General features: G+C 39.7%; 1 protein-coding gene across 1 annotated transcript in view; it reads right to left on the bottom strand.

Moving 5' to 3' along the window:
• CUBN (cubilin) overlaps positions 1 to 20,493 on the bottom strand; it is a gene marked incomplete at both ends in the record, with an annotated part of 282,744 nt that overhangs the window by 26,044 nt on the left and 236,207 nt on the right. The window contains 3 exons of the mRNA XM_080716933.1: positions 14,686 to 14,903; positions 17,233 to 17,359; positions 19,974 to 20,177. Of these exons, the coding sequence (XP_080573059.1) occupies positions 14,686 to 14,903; positions 17,233 to 17,359; positions 19,974 to 20,177 (549 nt within the window). The remainder of the gene's footprint in view (positions 1 to 14,685; positions 14,904 to 17,232; positions 17,360 to 19,973; positions 20,178 to 20,493) is intronic.

Raw genomic sequence — 20,493 nt, 5'->3', positions numbered from 1 at the left:
AGACAAAGACAGAGTTTGCAAAAGGTGGAGATTACTGCTCTATGAGAAAACCTAGAATGTTCTAAGGAGGAGGTGATATTCGATCTGAATGATAAATAGAATAAGATTATGTAGACACAGGATTAGGATTGGTGAGTCTAGGCTGAAACAATCTTATGATGAATGGTTAAACGGGCAAGAATTTACATTATATGCATGGAAAGGCATGATTTGTTTTAGAAAACAAGCAGGTCCATGAAGGTTAATAATGAGGATGAAGATTAGGACACAAAGATCAGCTATTCTATTGAAGGTTTCAAATGCCCCATCATGAAGTTTGGCCTTCAGACTTCATTCTGATAGTGGGGATCCTTTTGAAATGGTTTATATCAAGAAGCGTACTAGGAACAGAATGTGTTTTCTAATAAAATTTGATCTAAATTTTATCTGGTAGCAGAATTTCACATGTAAAGGAAGAAAACCGGAGGAGATGAGAGGAGGTGAGAGGGGATCGCCACAGTGCGAGTTGGGGGTGACAGAGGGGAACAGAGAGGAGAATTTATACATCGTCCAACCAGTATCTCAACTTCAAGAGCTAAATGCTAGGTTTGAACACAGCAAGCTACATATTGATGCTTACTTGTTTCTTAGTTGTTGCCAACAAGTTAATAAGGTCAGATGATAATCGTACCTGGGCACAGTGAATGCTAGTGCACACTAGCAGTACTACTACCGATAATGAAAATCACGGCCTAAGGTAGGCAGACCTTGACCCAGGGGATCCCAGAAGAAGAAGCCTCAATTCTTGGAATGTGCTTCCACAGACTAAGCAGTAAAGTCGCTAAGTCTTAATTCTTCCATGCCTCCTCCACCTTTGGAGCACTAGAATGGACAGTCATTATTTTTGTCTACTTGATGCTTGGCTTGGTCATATGACTTGCTCTCAACAATGAGTATCAGTGGGAAAGAGGTAGGCAGAAGCTTTAAATGTGCTCGTGGTTTGGGCTAGATTGTTGTGCTCCTGTGACCTACTAAGACATCATATTCCTGGTAACTGCAAGTCTAAAGAAAAAGTAGATTCATGTGAAGCGGACCCGAACCTGACTGAGCACTGCCACCAGGTGTAGACAATCTGCAGCCTGAAACAGTCAGGCCCATCTCAGCCGTGTGTGATTGAAGGAGTGCCTTCCTTATAAGACACTGATTTTTGTGTGGTTTGTTATTTGGCATCGTTATTGTGATAGTCAGCTAATCACATACATAAATGGCTTGTCTGAGTTATCAAACTGTAATAAGGAACATTATTTAATTCGTAAAATACACATACAGAATTAAGATGGAGAACTGACACTGTCCCCAGACAATCCTGGCCAAAGTAGTCAAATAACTGAAGTGAAAATAGTAAGTGAATCAATGTTTGTGTGGTGCAGGGGACGATCGCTCTCCTTCCCCACGTGAGCGTTTGAACAGTGCAGCTGCTCTCTGCTCCTTGCCACCTGCAGTAAGTGTACATGTCTTTGGGGAAATATAAAGATCAATATTAACAAAAGAAGGTTACTTTGTCAAAAAGTGCTGTTGCCACACTACTATTTTTGTATTTCAGTGGTAGCAAGATATAATCAGGAGAACAAGGAAGAACTCTGTGACCATGAAAAAAAGTCTCATAATAAAATACATGCACACACTTATTTTTGTGTTTGCATTTATATTTTGTCCTTTACTTTGGCGGTGCTGGTAATTTAACCCAGGGTCTTGTGTATGCTGGGCAGGCATTCTGTATTGATATTTTTAAATTGCCATTTTATACTGGCCCAAGACATCCTAACCTTGGTGTGTTTAGCATCACAAATCCATCGTCTTTCTCAGTGGTACTAAAATTCCTACCACCCAGCACCTGCTTCATCAGTCAGGTTGTGTGAGTGTCTCTTTTGCCATTTCCTATGCCCCAGAAGAAACCTCACTCCATCCAACCTTCTACCCAGATGGGAAGCATGCCCAAGACATCCTAACCTTGGTGTGTTTAGCATCACAAATCCATCGTCTTTCTCAGTGGTACTAAAATTCCTACCACCCAGCACCTGCTTCATCAGTCAGGTTGTGTGAGTGTCTCTTTTGCCATTTCCTATGCCCCAGAAGAAACCTCACTCCATCCAACCTTCTACCCAGATGGGAAGCATGCCACTCACAAGAGCCATTTCTCTAGCAAAAGGAGTTATTTTAGCTCAAGAACTGTTGGAAATATAAACTCGTCATAAGCAGTAAGATCCAGGCCGAGATTTACTTAATTAAAAATCAGTAACTGGATCCTAAACTATTCCCTTCAATGATTAAACTTCAGAGTGAAGCTCAAACCCAGATCAAGCTGATAAAGGCAGAAATAGTTACATTATCTAAGAGAAAACACCTTGGAGGCTTCTGTGGAGTAAGAAAGATTTTTAAGTAGTTATTTTAAGAACTGACATTTTCGTGGCTGGCACTGCAAGTGGCTGACATTTTATTGAGGTCTTTTGGATGGTATCTCGGTCTCTCTCTGGACAACTACTACTTAACTGGCTGATGGCTGGCTGGACTTACAGACAAACATCAGCCTGACTTCCGGCATTTTCCTGTTTTTCCAGGGACATCTGTGGCTTCAGGATGTCATTGTAGGATGTAACCAAAAGCTCAGGAAGCAAGACCCAGCTGGGATCAAAGGAACTGGGGACACGCCCTGAGAGCTCCTCCAGCCACACAGGGGTGCCAGCTACATCTTCGTAACGTTCATTTCCAGTGAATCTTACTGAGTCTTTCAAAGCTGCAGTAGACAACTGCTTCAAAGCAGTAAATTCTCTTAAGAATTCAACCAGCTTTCAGATAAACCTCTTTTGTCTTTTTCTATAAAAGTAAATAGAATCTATTATTCTACTGCCTACCTCAAACATGTACAATATTTTAGATATAACATTTTATGCCACACAAGCAAAACATCTTAATGTTTTTTGAAACATGAGTAGTTTCTTTGTGTTTAGTAACTTTACTTGATAGAAGATCTCATTTTAGATATCTCAATTTGAGACCCAATATAATTTAGCTGAGAATGTGTATTTATTTAGTTTGGTAACATTTGGGAAGTATATCACTAAAATACTAAAAAGAGATGATTTACTAAAAGAAAGGTAATTCCAGGAGTGGTGTGGCACATACCTGTAATCTCATACTTGGAAGTCTGAGACAAGAAGATTTGGGGTTCAAGAACCACCTCAGCAACTTAACAAGACGCCATTTTAAAACAAAACAATAAAAAGGTTGAGGGTGCATCTCGGAGGTAGAATCCCTCTAGATTCAGTTCCCAGTACCACAACAACAACAACAACAACAACAACAACAACAACAACAACAACAACCAGAAGATAATTTCAGCAGCTCATCAATAGCTATAGTCAGTAGAAAAAGCAATACAAGTACAGGTTTCTAATTTAAAATGGTTTAACTTACTATTATTTTTTAACCTTAAGATGGTGTGAAAGCTATCATTAATTATAAACTATACTCCAGTATATTCAAATTTGAACCTCGGTCTTTTCTTGGGTAGTGATGTGAGATTCAGTCCTCTCACATGCTGGGCAAGAAGTGAGCCGCAGTTCCCGGGGACCACTTGATTTTGAGGGTAAACCTCAGATCCTCTACCGTGTACTGTGCTGGGATGCCAGCTAGGTTAGGGCATTTTTCAACCTATGGATTTTCAACCTATGATATTTTCAATTTGCAATGGGTTTATTGGAACATAACTCCATCGTCAATCAAGGAATACCTGTATAAAGAACTTAGGGAAGGAGGATTTTATCATTATCTTAACCATCCTTTCCAATTTTGAAACTTGAAAAAAGGATTAAGGAAAATAATATGATCATGTCAACTGACGTGGAAAAAGGATTTGACAAAATCCAGCAGAAATTCATGATAAAGCTCTGCAAAATAAGTAGAGAGGAAAAATTTCTCAGTTTGATAAAAAGTGTCTACAATAGCCTACAGCTAACAGCATATTTAATGGTGAAAAAATGAAGAGTTCCCCCTATAATCAGGAACAAAGTAAGAATATCTCTTTCTCACCACTCTGAGTCTGCATAGTATTAAAATTCTTATCAGTAGTAGGCAAGGAAAAATTATATGTAAATTGGAAAGGAGAAAATAAAACTGGCACTATTTGCATATGACATTATTATCTTAGAACTAATGAATGAGTTCAGAAAAATTAGGTTATTAGATCATATATAAAAATTGATAACACTTCCATATACAGTAATGAACACACAGAAACCCAAATTGAAGAGCATGACATCATTTATAATCATAAGAAAATGAAACACTTAGGTGTACACTTGATGAAACATATGTAGAATCTATATACCAAAATTTACAAAATGATAAAAGAAAAACTAAATATGTATGTTGATGAATTTGATAACTCAACAGAGATGTGGATTCTTCCCAAAGTGATCTATCAGTTTAATGCAATTCCTACCAAAACCCACAAGGATTTTTTAAAAAATATATAAAAGCTCATTTTAAAATTTAAATGCGATGGAATAGGCCTTCAAATAACTAAAACAATATTGATAAATAAAATTAATGTAGAAAAATTACTCTATCTGACATTAAGGCTTCCTGTGATAGTGGTGGAGAATTAGACATATAGATCAATGGAACCCAAGAGAGAACTGAAAAACGGACTCACACAGGGCCCGGCTTGGTGGCACACACCTGTAATCCCAGTACTTGTGGGGCTGAGACAGTACGTTCAGGACCAGCCTCAGCAACTTAGCAAAATTTTCATCAACCTAATAAGACCCTGCTTTATAACAAAAAATAATAAAAGGGCTAGGGGTGTATTTTGGAGGTAGAATGTGTCTGGGTTCAATCCCTAATACATAAAATAGAGGAGGTTAAGAAAGAGCGGGGGGAAAGGCCACACAACTTTGCTCATCTGATTTTTTTCCCCCAAAGGTGCTATAAAGCAACTCACTTGGGGAAGGATAGTCTTTTCAACAAATGGTGCTAGAATCATTGGCCATTCAAAGGAAATGCTGCTGCTGCTGATAATAATAATAATAAAAAATAATAATAATAACTCCAAGATAAACCTCAGACTTTATGCAAACATTACCTAAAAGTATTGACACAAATGTAAAATCATAAAACTGTTTAAAATATTGAAAGTTTTCAGAACTGAAAGGTAGGTAAATAAGTTTTAGACCTGATATCACAAACATAATCATAAGGAAAAATTCACAAATTGACTTCCCCCAAGTTAAAAATTACTGTTCTATGAAAGGATTTTTCAAGTGGGTGAAAAGGAAAGGTATGGACTAGAACAAAACATTCTCAATGCCAAAACCAAAATTATTTTTTCCTCAAGCAAAACATGGTCCTCTCCGGGTACTGTTTCTTTGGAGAGAAGCATCAAAAGATAATGTCCGGGAACCTTGGAATCATCTTGTTTACTTTCCCCTCGTCACTGTGTTCAAGCAGAATTCTCTGTCTTACTGATTCTACCTCTGGAGGATTTCTCCTTTCAACGTCCTTATTTTCTCTTATCATCTCTTGCCTACTCTGTTACAGTATTTTCCTAACTTTTTCCCTGCCTGAGATGGTGCAACTTTCAAAACATCATCCCTGCAGAGTCTGGAATGTGCTTTCTAAAACCAAATTAAACTAGGTCACATTACTTCCCAAGTCAAAATAATTGATGTCTCCCCTTTGCACACGATACAGCGCCCTCCATACCTACCCTCTGCCTCTCTGAGATCCCATTCTTCAGCATTTTATGCCCTAAAGCAGTACAGTGTATGAGTCAAGGTTTGCTTCATGAGATGCATCTATAATTTTGTGCAAATGTTTCCTTCTTCATAGGATGTCCCCTTTACTAGGGAACGCCTTCTCATCCTTCCAACATAATACTACTATTTACAGTTAGAACTTCTTGCATGCTAAATGAGTACCAGAAATATTCTAATTTAAACATCACTACAACCCTAGGAGATAGTAACCTTTACTACGGCCATTTTATAAATAAGAATATCAAGATACAGAGTAGATAAATACATTGTCTAAAGCAAAACTTGTTCTAATGTACAAACTGGGTTTGAACTTAGTGATGCCCCAACCCTTATACTCTTGCCCGTTGCAGCCTCCAATGCCTTTTTCACACACATCAGTTAAAGAGTACTTATCTTACAGAATTTACAATTACTTGTTGACCTCACTTTGTGAGTGAGTTTATCAGGGAAAGGAACCTTGATGAATTCACCTTTTAACCTAAAAGAAAGGCTCCTTGCCTGCATAGTAAGTAGCTGGTGTATATTGTTTTTATTCTTCATAAACAATGAAGAATAGAAGACACACATAGTTCTTCTTATGTGGATCTTTGCTTTCTAGGTCTAAGTTTATAGGAAGAATTCTTATAATTAAATATATTCCTTGACTTATAAAGTTGTTGCTATATTATAAGCCTACATATATGTGTATATGTATTTGTGTGTGTTTAAACACATAGCTATTCTAATAAAGAGTGCAGTTTATGTAAGGTATTCTTCTTTCGTGAAAAAGAGGAAACATGACTCTATAGTTATGTGTAATACATACACAGTTATAGTATTACTAATGATACCATTCAGAACTGGGCATGCATTGGCCCGCTGTGGTCAGAAAGCTGGTCGTGTCAACTGAGATGATAAACCTGGAGAGACGTTCTACCCCACAGGGTGAGAAAGGTGTCACTCCCTTTTAGGAAGCTCACTTCCAGGGCATCTCTTCAATTCTGGGCATTTCTTTTTTATTAATTGTCACAGAGGAAAAGCAGGCTGATTAGGAAAAGCAAGAGTTTGGGAGAGTCAAACCTAATCCAAATCTTGTCTTTACCTCTGTGAACCAACCCCTTGACTGCAAACAAATTACTTAATCTCTTGAACTCTTATCTTTTCCTTTGTAAAATGGGATAATTGCTGTCTGGGGGGGGGCGGGGTAGTTGTGGGGATTAGAGAAAGTAATCTAGGTTAAACAGCTTGGGTTGCATCCGCAGAGTTAGGTGCTCAGTCAACGGACAGCAATATCATTATGTCCTGGAACTTCGTGGCAAGCCTGTCCTTGGCAGTGAGCAGAAGGTAAAGCACCAAAGCTGTCCAGCTTTTCATGTTTGAGAACAAAGAGAAGGACACACAGTCCCAGGACGCTAATACCGTTTTATATAATTCATTTATAACCAAAGCATGTCTTAAGGTTTTTATTACTTACTAAATGTATTTTGCTTTCATGTTCTTGGGAAGGCTACATCAATGGCAAGCCAATCTGAGCAAAAATGGCTATGATTATAGGACATTCGTGGTTATAAATAATTTAACCCAAACATCCAGTTATCTGAGACAAAACTGGGTTGCCTTTTGAGGAGAGATGGCGTGGCCCAGGTCATGCAGAATAATCACTCCCCAGCTCTTGTTCACGTGAATGTTTTTCAAAGTGTTATCTTATATTTTACCACTAACCCAATTGTATCACTTAGCTCGGTCTCCACAATACCATCTGGTTTAATTTTCCAAGAACAGCCTAACCCTTCTAGACCTGGGGCAGCAATATGGTCACTTTCAGGGACACAGACTCTTGATACGGAAATGTATTTATTAAACACCTTTCCATTCTTCTCCCTGATCTGGAATTTAACTCTGGTCTACTTGCTTTTGTAAGGTTTTGGTGAGCTAAGCATTTGTTGGCTTCTTTATTCCATTACTGTATTCTAAGCTAAGCAGAAAACCCTTTTCAATATAACCCACAAAGAATAACCTGCAGATAACCTTGTCTTTGGCATCATCCCCCCAAGGGAAATCTAATCAGCAGGGAAAGTTCGGAGGCTTAGAAAGGGCGGAAATGAGCTTAGTCTCGTTTTCTCTAAATGGGTTTACAGTTTCAGCTCTTCTCATTCTCAGACTTCATATGAGGAAGCAAATGACATTAAAAAAGCAGACAAATAGCATTCCCCAGTTACTTTTGAGTCACACCACCATTATCGCAAACCCCAGAGGCATGTGAGCAGGGATTTATCCAATCATTCAAGTGATAACTCAACTATCTCATGACACTGGTTCTTCTAAAAGTCTCAGAGGCTGGCAACTTAGGTCAGTCTGCTGAGGCACCCAAAGTCGCATACACAGATATTTTTAAAGCCATGCAATGTATTAAAGTGTATTATTTTGTGGTTAACTAAAAAATTTCAGGATACCTATCAGTTTAACCTTAATACCACAACAGTGAAATACAAATATACCTAGAAGCTGAAGTCTGAGGCTGACCTGATAGATTTCTCTCCATTGTTGAGATATGTATTTTTCTTCTTTGTAGCACCAGACTGTCTTCAGTCAACTTTCCTTCCTTTCCTATCCTTTCTCAGAAGTTAATCTTTTTCCAACTTCCTCAACTTCCTCCACCATTCCCAAATAGCTTCCTTTATCATTTTGTGAGATATTTTCCAAATGATAAAATAACAGGTAAAAAAACCCCAAAGACCAACCACATATAACCAAAATACAGTCTGATCTACTCTTCCTAATACTGGATAAAAGTGATTAATATATTTCCGTGTACAATAACTTAACTACATAAATTATGATTGAACTTTGAAAATGAGTTGAATCTAGATATAAGGATATATTATACAGCATATTTCACATCTCATAATAAAATATCATTTTGAGGAGGCACAATTTATTCTTTAATTCGTTCGTATAGTCAAAATTGATGGACTAGAGACTATGTGCTAGACCTCTACCAGACCTTAGGATTTAATTAACATTTAGCTTTTTATTTCAGATTTAAGTCATCAAACATATTTTAGGTCTTAATGGTTAGATGTCAGCATAAAGTGAGAAAGGAAAAACAAGAAATCATTGTAGCCTGAAGGGCTGGTCCCTCAGCAGCCTGCCACCTTGAAAGGAGGATTCTTGGATGCAGCCTACAGAAATTTGAGATTTAACTATCACTTTCTAATATATTATGTTCCTCTTTGATGGCAAAGTTACTTTATGAGAATTAATTAGATGCTTCATCCCTATTAGATTTTTTTTTTTTTTGTACTAGGGCTGGAACCCAGGGCATTTTCCCCTCGAGCTACACCCCCAGCTCTATTTTTTATTCTTTATTTTGAAAAAGGATCTCACTAAGTTGCTGGCTTTGAACCTGTGTGATCCTCCTGTTTCTGCCTCCCAAGCATGAGGATTACAAGCGTGAGCCACCACGCCCAGCTCTATCAGATTCTTAAAAGATAGAAAGTGATTATATTTCAAATTGATCTTTTTTTATTGGTGCCTTGTAGTCACACATCTTAATGGAGTACAAGATGGCAGAGGCACACGTGCGCACATCAGTCATTTAGCCCTTCCCCAATTCCCACCCCATTCCTCTCCCTCCTTCTCATGTCGGGCCTAGTGACTGACTTTGATATGTTTGTGAATGTACATCCTGTGCATTAGGGAGCGTCCCTCTTCCCCACTCCATTCCCCTCAGTTGGGTCACCTTATTTGTTCTTCTAAGGTTTCTTCTTCATCTAGAGTTCCTCCTATGACCCATTTTCTCCCTAGCTTCCACATATTAGAGAGAGCATCTGATTTTTTACTTTTTATGCTGACTAATCTCTCTCATAGCAAAGGTTCTGTGTCTGACCCTACAGCTCCCTGATTCATTCTTCCTATGACAAACACCACCGGTGATGGAAGACATGAGCCCTCTCTCCTCAGCGTGTGGGCTGAGGGTGATGGGAGCAAGCGCTCTGAGTCAGCTTGCAGCTACTGATGTCCCTTGTCCCAGACACTGCCTCTTGTTCAGGCATCCCGACACGTCCTGCATGGGGCACTCCTCACTCTCTCTGGGCAACTCACTGTATCTGTGCTACGTTCACTTTTATTTATTTATTTTATTTTTATGGTGCTGGGGATAGAAAATAGGGAGCTTCTGCCTCTGGGCTACACCCCCAGGCCTATTTTAGTTTTTGTTTTGAAAAAGTTCTCACTAAGTCTCTTTAAGTTTCAGAGACTGGGTATGAACCTGCGATCCTCCTGCCTCGGCCTGGAAAGTACTGAGATTGCAGGTATGCACTACCACGCCCAGCTCTCAATTCACTTTTGTACACTGAAGGGTTTTTTGCGGGGGAGGAAGAGGTACTGGGGATGGAACACAGGAGCATTCTACCTTCAAGCTACACCCCAAGCCCAATTTTTTATTCTTTATTTTGAAACAGGGTCTTACTGAGTTGCAAAGGGCCTAAGTAGCTGAGGCTGTATGTGAACCACAATCCTCCTGTCTCAGCCTCCCAAATGCTGGGATTACATGTGTGCACCATCACGCCCTGCTCCTGAAGTTTTGCTGAAATATAATAGAATACATCTTTTTAGAAAAAAAAAAAAAGAATGAGATGGAGTGAAATGGAGATGGCCTTGTACACTCACCAGATTTACTTACAATCCCTGATCTAATCGTCCACCTAGACGTTCTGCGTACAAAGTGGTGAGCATACCATGCAAAGACTAAATGTTCAAAACTTTGGTAGGAGCCCAGTCTAGGAAGAAGACATGGCGACCATCATGGTTAAAAACACATTTGACAGGCGCACGCTTGTCATCCCCGCACTTGGGAGGCGGAGATAGGAGGATTGCGCAGGTTCGAAGCCAGCCTCGCTGGCTTAGGAGACCCTGTTTCCAAATAAAAAAATATTTTAAAAAATAGGTCTGGTAGTGTAGCCCAGAGGTGGAAGGGTTTCCAGGAACCCCAGTACCACCAACACACACACACACACACACACACACACACACACACACACACATTTGCCTGTGTGTGGAGTGCTTTGTCTGCGACACACCTAACACAGTCATGGCTGAGGCAGACCCATAGGTAGAGAAGAGGCTGAAGCTTACTGGCAGAAATGACCAGAATAAAGGATATGGATTGGTCAGCCGTACCCTGTAGATAGAGCATGCCCTGGATACAGCCAAATCCACAGAGCCAACGGGGTTAAGCTTGGTGGAGTCACAGAGGCGCTGGCAACTGGATAAAAGCTATCCAGTTGGTCCAGAAAAATACTCAGATGTGCACATAATTTCAGAGATTCACAGATCTTTGAAGCCCTGTATGATCATTTTGTTGGCTGTCAATCATTCAGGATCAATTGTTCATGTAGTGTTGAAATGTACAGGGAAATGAAGGCAGGCAAATTTGCCTTCCGACTAGGTACTACTTTCTGAATGTGGCTTGCTTTGCTATCTCCTTACCTAATATCTCACACTTGGGCTCTAGCAGCAGAAATCCCACGGAATTTTAATCTCACTACCCCATTTCCTGATAGCCTTGGAAACCAAACTTCACTGTCTGGTCCATGAAGCTGCTTTGCTTCTCACAAAAGAGACAGGGTGGATGCAGACAGATGAGCCGGAGGTGGAAGGTGTGCCGTTACCCACAGCCCAACTTTCTCACCCGTATCATATCTGCAACTAAGAGATCCTATAAACTCTAGAATTAAAGCTACTTTTATTGTTCCTTCCCCATTTCTTCACCCTGACAATAATAACAACAAAATAAAACTGAAAGTTATTTGGAAGGATCAGTTTATATGCGTGGGCTTGAAAGCTTTGTAAGACTGAACACAAAATTATACGACTTCGCTTTTTTTGTAAAAAGAATTATCATTAAAGATTAGTGAAGATTATTTCTTAAGTATCTTCTAGTAGCCAAAGGCATTTATTCAAATGGCAAAGAGGCAGGCGTCCTCGGGAATGCTGGCAAGTAATGAAATTCCACTTCTGCTCTCTGCACTTGAACCTTTTTTCTAACTGTGACCTGAAGAAAGCAGTAATTTACTGTAAGAGCTCAATGACTCATGCGGGGACGATGGCCCCAACAGTGTGCAATTTTTTCTCCAGTGTTACTTCAGTTCAGCAAAAGCATACTAAGTCTAAAAATGTCCTCTTGTAGCTCACAAACACCTAGTAATTGAAGGGGTCTGGGGAACCCTGCTGCCATGGGAGTTCCTGCAGAGGGCGGGGGCCAGAAGAGCTTCAGGATGGCTTCTTCAGGGCTCATGGGAGCATATTAGGACAGAAGGAAAACCACACACACTTGGAAACAGGTAACTGCCACTGCAAACATGTGCCATTTGTACCTGAAGCCCATGCTAAAGGACAGAATATATCAGAAAAAAAATCTGCAAAGGAAAATTAGTTTTCCTTTTAAAGTAGCCTTCTGTGTTTTTTATGCTTCTTCTTCTAAACCATTCTATTAAGACTGTACTTTCTGTCCATGAAAATTGCTTTTTAAGTTATTCTTTGTTTTTGTTTTGTTTTGTTTTTGTGTTTTTTTTTTTTTTTTTTTTTTTTTTTTGCGGTACTGGGATGGACCCAGGGGCACTCTACCTCTGAGCAACACCACCAGCCCTAATATTTTGTAAACGGGTCTCACGTGGTTGCAAAGGGCCTCACTAAGTAGCTGAGGCTGTCCGTGAACTCTCGAATGCCGGGATTACAAGTGTGCGCCACCGTGCCTGGCAAGTTGGTCTTTTCAAATATACTTATACTGGCTCATTTTAGTACACGTCATATTGAAGTTCTGTGTGATAGAAACATCCAAAAGCACCAAACCTGGGGTTTCCCTCTGGATCCCACTGGCTCCCTCCTCCTCCTCCCTGTTCACAGTATGAGATTGGTATTGAGAGCTTCACATAGGTGCTTGGAATCATTAGAACTATCTCCTTTGTCAAGTCTCCCTTCCCATCTCCCTCCCCAAATCCCTTTCCTCTATCCTACTGGTCTCCTCATTTTTCTGGAGTTCCTTTATTTCCCATAGCTGCCACATATGAGAGAAGACAGGGCCCTTCACTCTCTGAGACCGGCGGGTCTCACTTAGTGTTGGATTCTCTAGATAGCTTCGGCAGCAAGGAGGAAAACTGGTCTTCTGACATGACGTCATCTGAGCTTTATGGGGAGCCCTTGAAGCACAAATGTTTCACTACTTCCCTCAAACAATGCACAAGTCGTTAACACGACAAATATAAATCAGCTGCAGGTTAGCTCTGCTTTTGTATGGGAGAGATGAAGGTTATCCACACGGTAGGGTAAAGAGAAAGAAAATGTTGGAAGATGAGTCCGGATATTATTGTAGGACTGTGTTCAGGTCTTTTGGAGTCCTCACAGAGTATAAAATTTATTTGGAGATTTGTGAGGTTACAGAATGCTAATCACATCAATATTCAAATGGAAAAATCAAAACACTTTCCAGAGTCAAGTATAAATTATGCCATCGAGGTTATTAATATAGATAAACATAGAACTGATTACCTTTTATCTTAAATGATTTGAACTTCTGAGCTAATTTTATATAGATAATTATCTCTCATCTGCAGTGAAATTAAACAGGGGTGTTATTTTCAATTTACCTTCTCTCTCAGTTTTACCTGACATTTCTCTCTCTCTCTCTCTCTCTCTCTCTCTCTCTCTCTCTCTCTCTCTCTTTCTCTCTGCCTCTCTCTTGCTCTCGCTCTCTCTTTCTCTCTCTCTTATCTCTCCTCTTTTTAAAATTTATTTTAAAACAGGGTCTTGCACAACTGAGGCTGTGCTAAATTGCTAGGGCTGGCCTTGAACCTATAACCCTCCTGTCTCAGCCTCCCAAGTACTGCAATTGAAGGTGTGTACCACTGTGCCTAGCTTACCTGCCATCTCTCAATACTTCCAAGACCACTCTTTCTAGTCAAAATTGCTTCTCAAGCTTCATCTTCCTTCTAGACATTTCCATTTAGATTACCTGATAGGTCCTCCTATCCAAAATGTACCAAAGTAAATATAACATCTCTCTCCTAAGTCTTAGGTACCACCATCCAAGAAATTACCAACAAGAAAGAACTCATCCACAACTCACATCCATATGTGATGCCATCACGTTCCAACGTTGTACTTCTGATGTAGTCGACCTTTGAAGTACCCCTGGTACTTCAAAGTTTGAGCCTTAATTCCCATCAGGATTTCTATAATAAACTTCTTCCTTCTCAGGTTGTAAGACCCTCGAGCCTTCCTTGTTTATAGACAGGTAGGCTATGAAAGCCTTATTGAAAAACCTCTAAGACTCTTCACCACTTTAAGGGTAAAGTTAATTCAGTCAGCAGGGCCTTCTTTCTTGGCCTAGTCCTTGCCCGCCTTTAGCTCAACCTCTGCCATTGTGTAAAATGAGGCTCAGGTCTCACCTGAGGGTGCTAGGGAGACAAACCTGCCTTTATCTGCTGGAGAAGCATGGAGAGGTATTGGAGAAGTATGCTTATTGAATAATTTATCTTTCTTTTCCTTTTTCCTTCCTCCGTCCCTTCCTTCCTTTTTTCTTTTGTGCTGGGGAGTGAATCCATGGCCATTCTACCTTTGAGCCCTAGCCCTTTTTTAAAAAAAAATTTGAGCATGGTCTTACTAAGTTGCTGAGGCTGGCTTTTAACCCGTGATCCTCCTGTCTCAGCTTCCAAAGTACTGGGATTACAGATCTATGACACCAAGCCCTGCTTATTAAATTTTTTAAACCAACATACATCCTATATAATTTTAAAAACCAAGACTTGATGTGACATATTCCTCTATGTCTAAATAACAAGCAACTGTAAACATGTGGAGAAAAAAGACAGAAAAGAGTCATGAAAAAGATTAACATGTTCAAAATTCTTACCTAGTGTCTGCCGGAAAGACACCCTCCAGCCTCTCGCTGTCTGAACAGAGTCTGTCCTGAATAGCAGGAACATGGTGTTGTTGCTGCTCTTGAGAATTGGCGGGAGCTTGGAACCGCAGAACTTTCCAAGAAGGGGATCATTGACACTAGAACCATCATAGACCTCCAGGTAGTCATGGGCACATAAGATGGAGGGAGCCACATCAAAAGCACTGAACCTGTGAAATGTACCTTGTTAGTGCCTTGCTGTCCCTCGGATGCCCACTAAGTCCTGCCTTCAGTCCTTGGAAAAAGTCACATAAGGCAGACCGACAGCAGAACATTCAAGCTTCCTAAACACTTTTTTAAAGATACTTCTTTGTCAACCAGTTTCCAAGTTTAACCAAAAATTTCTAACAATTAAATACTTCCTTTTAAGAGCCTTAAAAAAAAGAATTTGTTACATTTTTTTTCTAAGTGGTGTTGGCTGGTGGAATGTTTTTAATTGGATGATGAGGCTCGAGATGAAAACTGTTTTATTTTCTACTGTTTTATGTGATATTTAATGGTCTTATTAAAAAGATAGGGAAGAACAATCACTAGATTGTTTCCAACAACGCTGCATTTATTTTTGTTCTTTATAGATAACCCAATTATTTTCCACAATAAGAATCCACAAAGAAAGATAAAAATCTGAGTTTCCACAGAACTCAAACCTAGTTTGGTGTTTTATTTTACATAATTTCTCCAGAGGGTATCTGGAAAATCCCACTCACAGGAAACCTTTTGTGGCCAGTGACTGTTTAGAGTCTAGGCAGATGGATTTATATTTTATCGCCATAACACCTACAATAGGATCTGTTTCATAGAATTCGACAGGCTCTTAGAAAGCACTCAGTAAATAACTTTCCAAGCGTGCAGATGTGAACTGTGAAGAGGGTGACTCCAGGATTCAGTCTGGAAACTGAAAAGAAATATGTCCATTTCACATGTATTTTTTTTTTTTGCTATATTAATTGATCAACTAAAACCTAAAGGTAGATGTTGCTCTAACTTTCTTTGTTGAAACCCTGGCCCCCAAAGAGATATTGGGATTTAGAAATTTGAGAGGTGCTTAGGTGGTGTGATTAGTGCCTTTATAATAGAGACCTGAGCCAGGCATGGTGGCACACGCTTATAATCCCAGTCCTGGGGAGGCTGAAACAGGAGGATCGGGGGTTGAAGGCCAACCTCAGAAACTTAGACCCTATTTCAAAATAAAAAATAAAATAAAAATAATAAAAACTAAACAAAAAAAAACAACAAAAATAAGTAAAAATAAAATAATAAAATAAAATAAAAATTAAAAAAGACTGGGGGTAGAACTCGGGGGTAAAACCCTCTGGGTCCAATTTTAATAGTTAGAAAATTTATCTCTGAGAGACAGCATAGAGAAATATTGGAGGAAATTGGATATAGATTCAGTGTGTGTGTGCGTGTGTATGCACGCGCACGCGTGTGTGTGTGTATTACAGAAAATTGAACCCAGGATCATTCTACCCCCAAGCAACACTACTAGCCCTATTTATTTATTTATTTATTTGTTTGTTTGTTTGTTTGTATTCATTTATTTATTTTGGTAGTACTGGGGATTGAACCCAGTAGCATTCTACCTTCAAGCTCTACCCGTAGCTTTCTTTTATGTTTTGTTTTGAAACAAGGTTTCACTAGGTTTCGGAGGGTCTCACTACATTCCTGAGGCTTTCCTTGAACCTTTGAGTCTCCTATCTCAACCTCCCAAGTACTGGCATTACAGACTGTGCCATCTTGCCTAACTGGATTCAGATTTGACTCCCTCCTCCTCCTCCTCCTCCTCTTCTTCTTCTTTTTCTTTTTAAACTGGTACTAGGGATTGAATCCAGAAACATTCTACCTCCAACCTGATTTTTTTATTTGGAAACAGGATGTCACTACATTGCTGAGGCCAGCTTCGAACTTATGGAACCCATGATCCTCCTGCCTCAGCCTCCCAAGCCCTGGGCTTACAAGCGTGCACCACTACGCCCAGCTCTAGACTCTTTTTTTAAATGTATGTTACTTTAGGAAAGCTATATGACCCTTCAGAGTATCAGATTTCTCCTTAGTGAAATAGGAGACATATATATGTATATGATTTTCATGTGATGATACCCAGAATAAAATCAGAAAAAGAAAGTGCTAGTCAAAGTTTCTCATGTATAATAAATACCCAACAAATGGCAACTGCTTTCTCTAGCCCTTCTTGCCCTCTCTGATTTCAAGATGGGGTAATAATTTCACACCCCAACATATGAAGCTTCTCTGCAACCTTTGAAAAATTATAGGCCAGTTTTAACTGGTGGCTGCCGTTGTCTCCTTGGGCACCATTGGCGTGTGGAAGGCGGGGCCCGTTTCCCATGGCTTGCTGCCATTCGGGAGCTGCCCGACTCCTTCCTCCAGATTTCCTTCTAAACCACTGATGATCACTGATCGCTCTGTCAGCAAGGACCCAGGTTTTCTGAAAATAAAGCTGAATGTACTTTCTTCAGAAAGTAAATCCATTTCACATACTTGAGCAGAACCACTTTGTCCTTTTCGACGGTGATGGTGTACAGGCAGTAGAGGTTGTCTGGGTAGTTGTTAAATGGGTAGTCAGGACTCCTGATGATCCCAGAAGTATTGAACATCCCGCCACAGGCTGCAACAGAAGGCCAGGGCAGGCAGAGGACACTCGTCACCGTGCGGAAAAGTGATTCTGAGACAGCCTATGCGATTGCACGTTTTTCCATAGGCGACATACTAATTATTTTTCTTAAGGTAACTTAAAGCTCCTTCATTGTGTTTTCAAATAATTCTGATTTTCCATTAAGAAAAAAAAAAAACAAAACTACAAGACTCAGGGAGGGGGAAGAAACAGGAAAGAAGATTTTAAAGCACATAAGCCCTAAGGCAAACGAATGAAAATAATGACAAAGAACATTTCAGGGTTCAGGCACAAAGGTTTCTTCTGAGAGAGAGAGAGAGAGAGAGAGAGAGAGAGAGAGAGAGAGAGAGAGAGAGAGAGAAGAGGAGAGGAGAGAGAGAGAGGGAGGGAGAGAGAGAACTGGGGAAAAACTTCAATCTAGAAATCATTTATTTATTTTTGTCGTGCTGGGGATTGAACCCGGAGACATTCTATCTCTGAGCCACGCCCCCAGCCCTATTTTATTTTTGTATTTCAAAGCAGGGTCTTGCTAAGCTACTGAGAGCCTTGATACATTGCTGAGTCAGGCTGGGACCCTTTGCTCCTCCTATCTCGGCTGCCCAAGTATTGGGACTACATGCGTGTGTCACCATGTCTGGCTTAGAAACCTTACATAATACAGATTCAAGTCTTCCCTGTTAGCAATATTATAAAATAATAGAAAATTTTTAGAATGTTTAAGTTTAGTTCCCTGTGCAGGTCAAATGCATAGCTCAAGTCCTCTGCATGCACATTTAGGTATGACACTTAGAAAAGGCTATATTTGTGCAAATTTCTATTATTTATCCTGAGTTAGCAGGAAGAAACAAGGCCCACTCTGCACTCTAACTCCAGCAATTAAGAGCCCAGATTTTCCAGTTATACTCACCAAACAGCAGCCATAAAAACATAACAAAGCACCTTTATAGACAGTATAAAAGTATTATATTTCCTTCTGCTTGCAAGTGAGAAGGATCGGATTGTGCCACCTAATAATGGCAAGAGCTTACCTGTCAGAAAGGTCTATGTCTATTTATTTTCTGATTTCAACATAATAATTAGGTTAAAATATTTGATGACATTTCAATGGTTTATGCACTACCTACATGTTCTACCTACATGTCTTAGAAATGAGAAATAAATTGTGGCTGACATTTAAGTTTTGTTGTTGCTCTAGCTAAGCTCACTTGCAGGGAAAGCTCTTCTCTCTGAAAGTATTCCTGGGCTCGGAACTCTGGGTGCATACGTAGTGAATTGAACGTCATATCTGGGCAGTAATTACTCTTTCGTTTAATAAACAGTTGTGTGATGTCCAAAAGTTTATCAATGCCTAATTAATCTCCATCTTCACATGGTGTCTTCAAGTGAACCCCACATACTATATTCAGTGAACTTTGCATAGTATGTTTTAGGAAAAGGAGAAATGAAAGAACAGAAGGATAGAGAGCGGGGTGGAAGTCTTCAAAGCAAACATTACTGCAGAAGAAGAATAAAACAAATCAGTCCTCCTCCTCACTCAACAAGACACTTTAGGGAAGAAATGTGAACGGCAGAGTTCTATTTGGTTGCACCAACAGACCCACAAAGCTGTACAGAATCATACCTCACAGACTTGAACAAAGGCTGGGATCCAGAGAGCAGCCAATGGGAAGAAATTACAAAGGCCTTTTCATGAGTAAATAGACATTTTTAGTCTTCTCTGTAGATGAGAAAAGTAATGTACTTGAAGAGAGGCAATTTAACTTTTTACCTTTCTACCTTTAGAGATGGATTTGGTCAAGCAAAGACAAAATGAAGCTGGGAGAGATTTTGCAAGATTTATGTGCCTGTTTCACTGAAGTGGAGATGCTGTGCAGAAAATATAGTCAGCAGACTACCCAAGCAGAAGGGGAAAGCCAGGAAAATAGAATGTTGTGATTTTTCTTGGTAGCTACAAAGGCGTTTCCCAGTCTATGGCTCTGTCTTTGCACTTTGTGTTTGTTATAGAGATATTGTAAATTATAGCATAGTTGAATAAATTTATCTTTTTGAGGCCCATGTATTTTGCATATTATTTAAAAGTTCCTTCCTATCAGAAGATGATAAGGATATTATCTCATATTTTTATAAATTTATAAAATATTTCATAGCAACAAAGTGACTTGAAGAATAAAACAGGCATCTGGATAAGTCAGAAAAATTCAGGACAAAAGGCATCTTTATGTCATGGACTGAAAACTAAAGATAGCAAGAATGTTCATTTTAACTTAAATTATAAGATAAATCCCAAATTTTCATTTGATTTTTCAAAGAGTAGTTCTAGCTGGGCATGGTGGTACATGCCTGCAATCCTAGTACCTGGGGGGCTGAGACCAGAACCACAAAAGAAAAAAAGCAGAACAACAAAGAACAGTTCTAGCTATAGTTTATGAAAATTGATTTTTCAAAGAAAAACATCCCTAAGTATTTTTGTAACATGGACCTAACTGATCACTTTTCCCCTTAAGTCTCTGAATATTCAGGTTGTTAATAGATAATTCACAATGAAAACTCTGCATAAACAAATCAAGGGAAAGAGAAAATTCCAAACTGTCTCAGTGGAGTTACTCACTCGCTATCCTGTAGGAAAGCTTGAACCCCAGGTCGGTGATGTGTGCGTTGGAATAGAAGTTGAGCAACACAGGACCCATCAGGCTGATGGGCGCCAAAGTCTCCTCACCACACAGGGTAGCGACAGGCGTGGAGAAGCGGCTGCCATAACCCTGGATAATGTGCAGGCCATCATTGTCACAGCTGCCAGTGATCGCTGAGCGAGCTACACGGGGCGCAGAACAACCAGCATTAAGGTCAGAAACAACACCAGCCACTGATGGTGTAGACATGTAAACATTACACCCTCAATGAGACAGGAGGATCACGGGTTCAAGACCAGTCTCAGCAACTAGCAAGACTGCTACAATACAATACAATACAATACAATACAGTACAATACAATACAATGCAATACAATACATAAAATAAGGGCTGGGAGTATAGCTCAGAGGTAGAATGCTTCTGAGTTCAGTCACAGGTAACATACCACACACATACACACATACACACAGACACATACACACACCAATTTGTATAAT

Source organism: Muscardinus avellanarius (genome assembly GCF_963383645.1).
Source record: "Muscardinus avellanarius genome assembly, chromosome: 20".
Classification (NCBI taxonomy): Eukaryota; Metazoa; Chordata; class Mammalia; order Rodentia; family Gliridae; genus Muscardinus; species Muscardinus avellanarius.
This window is presented reverse-complemented; position numbering and strand designations above follow the sequence as displayed.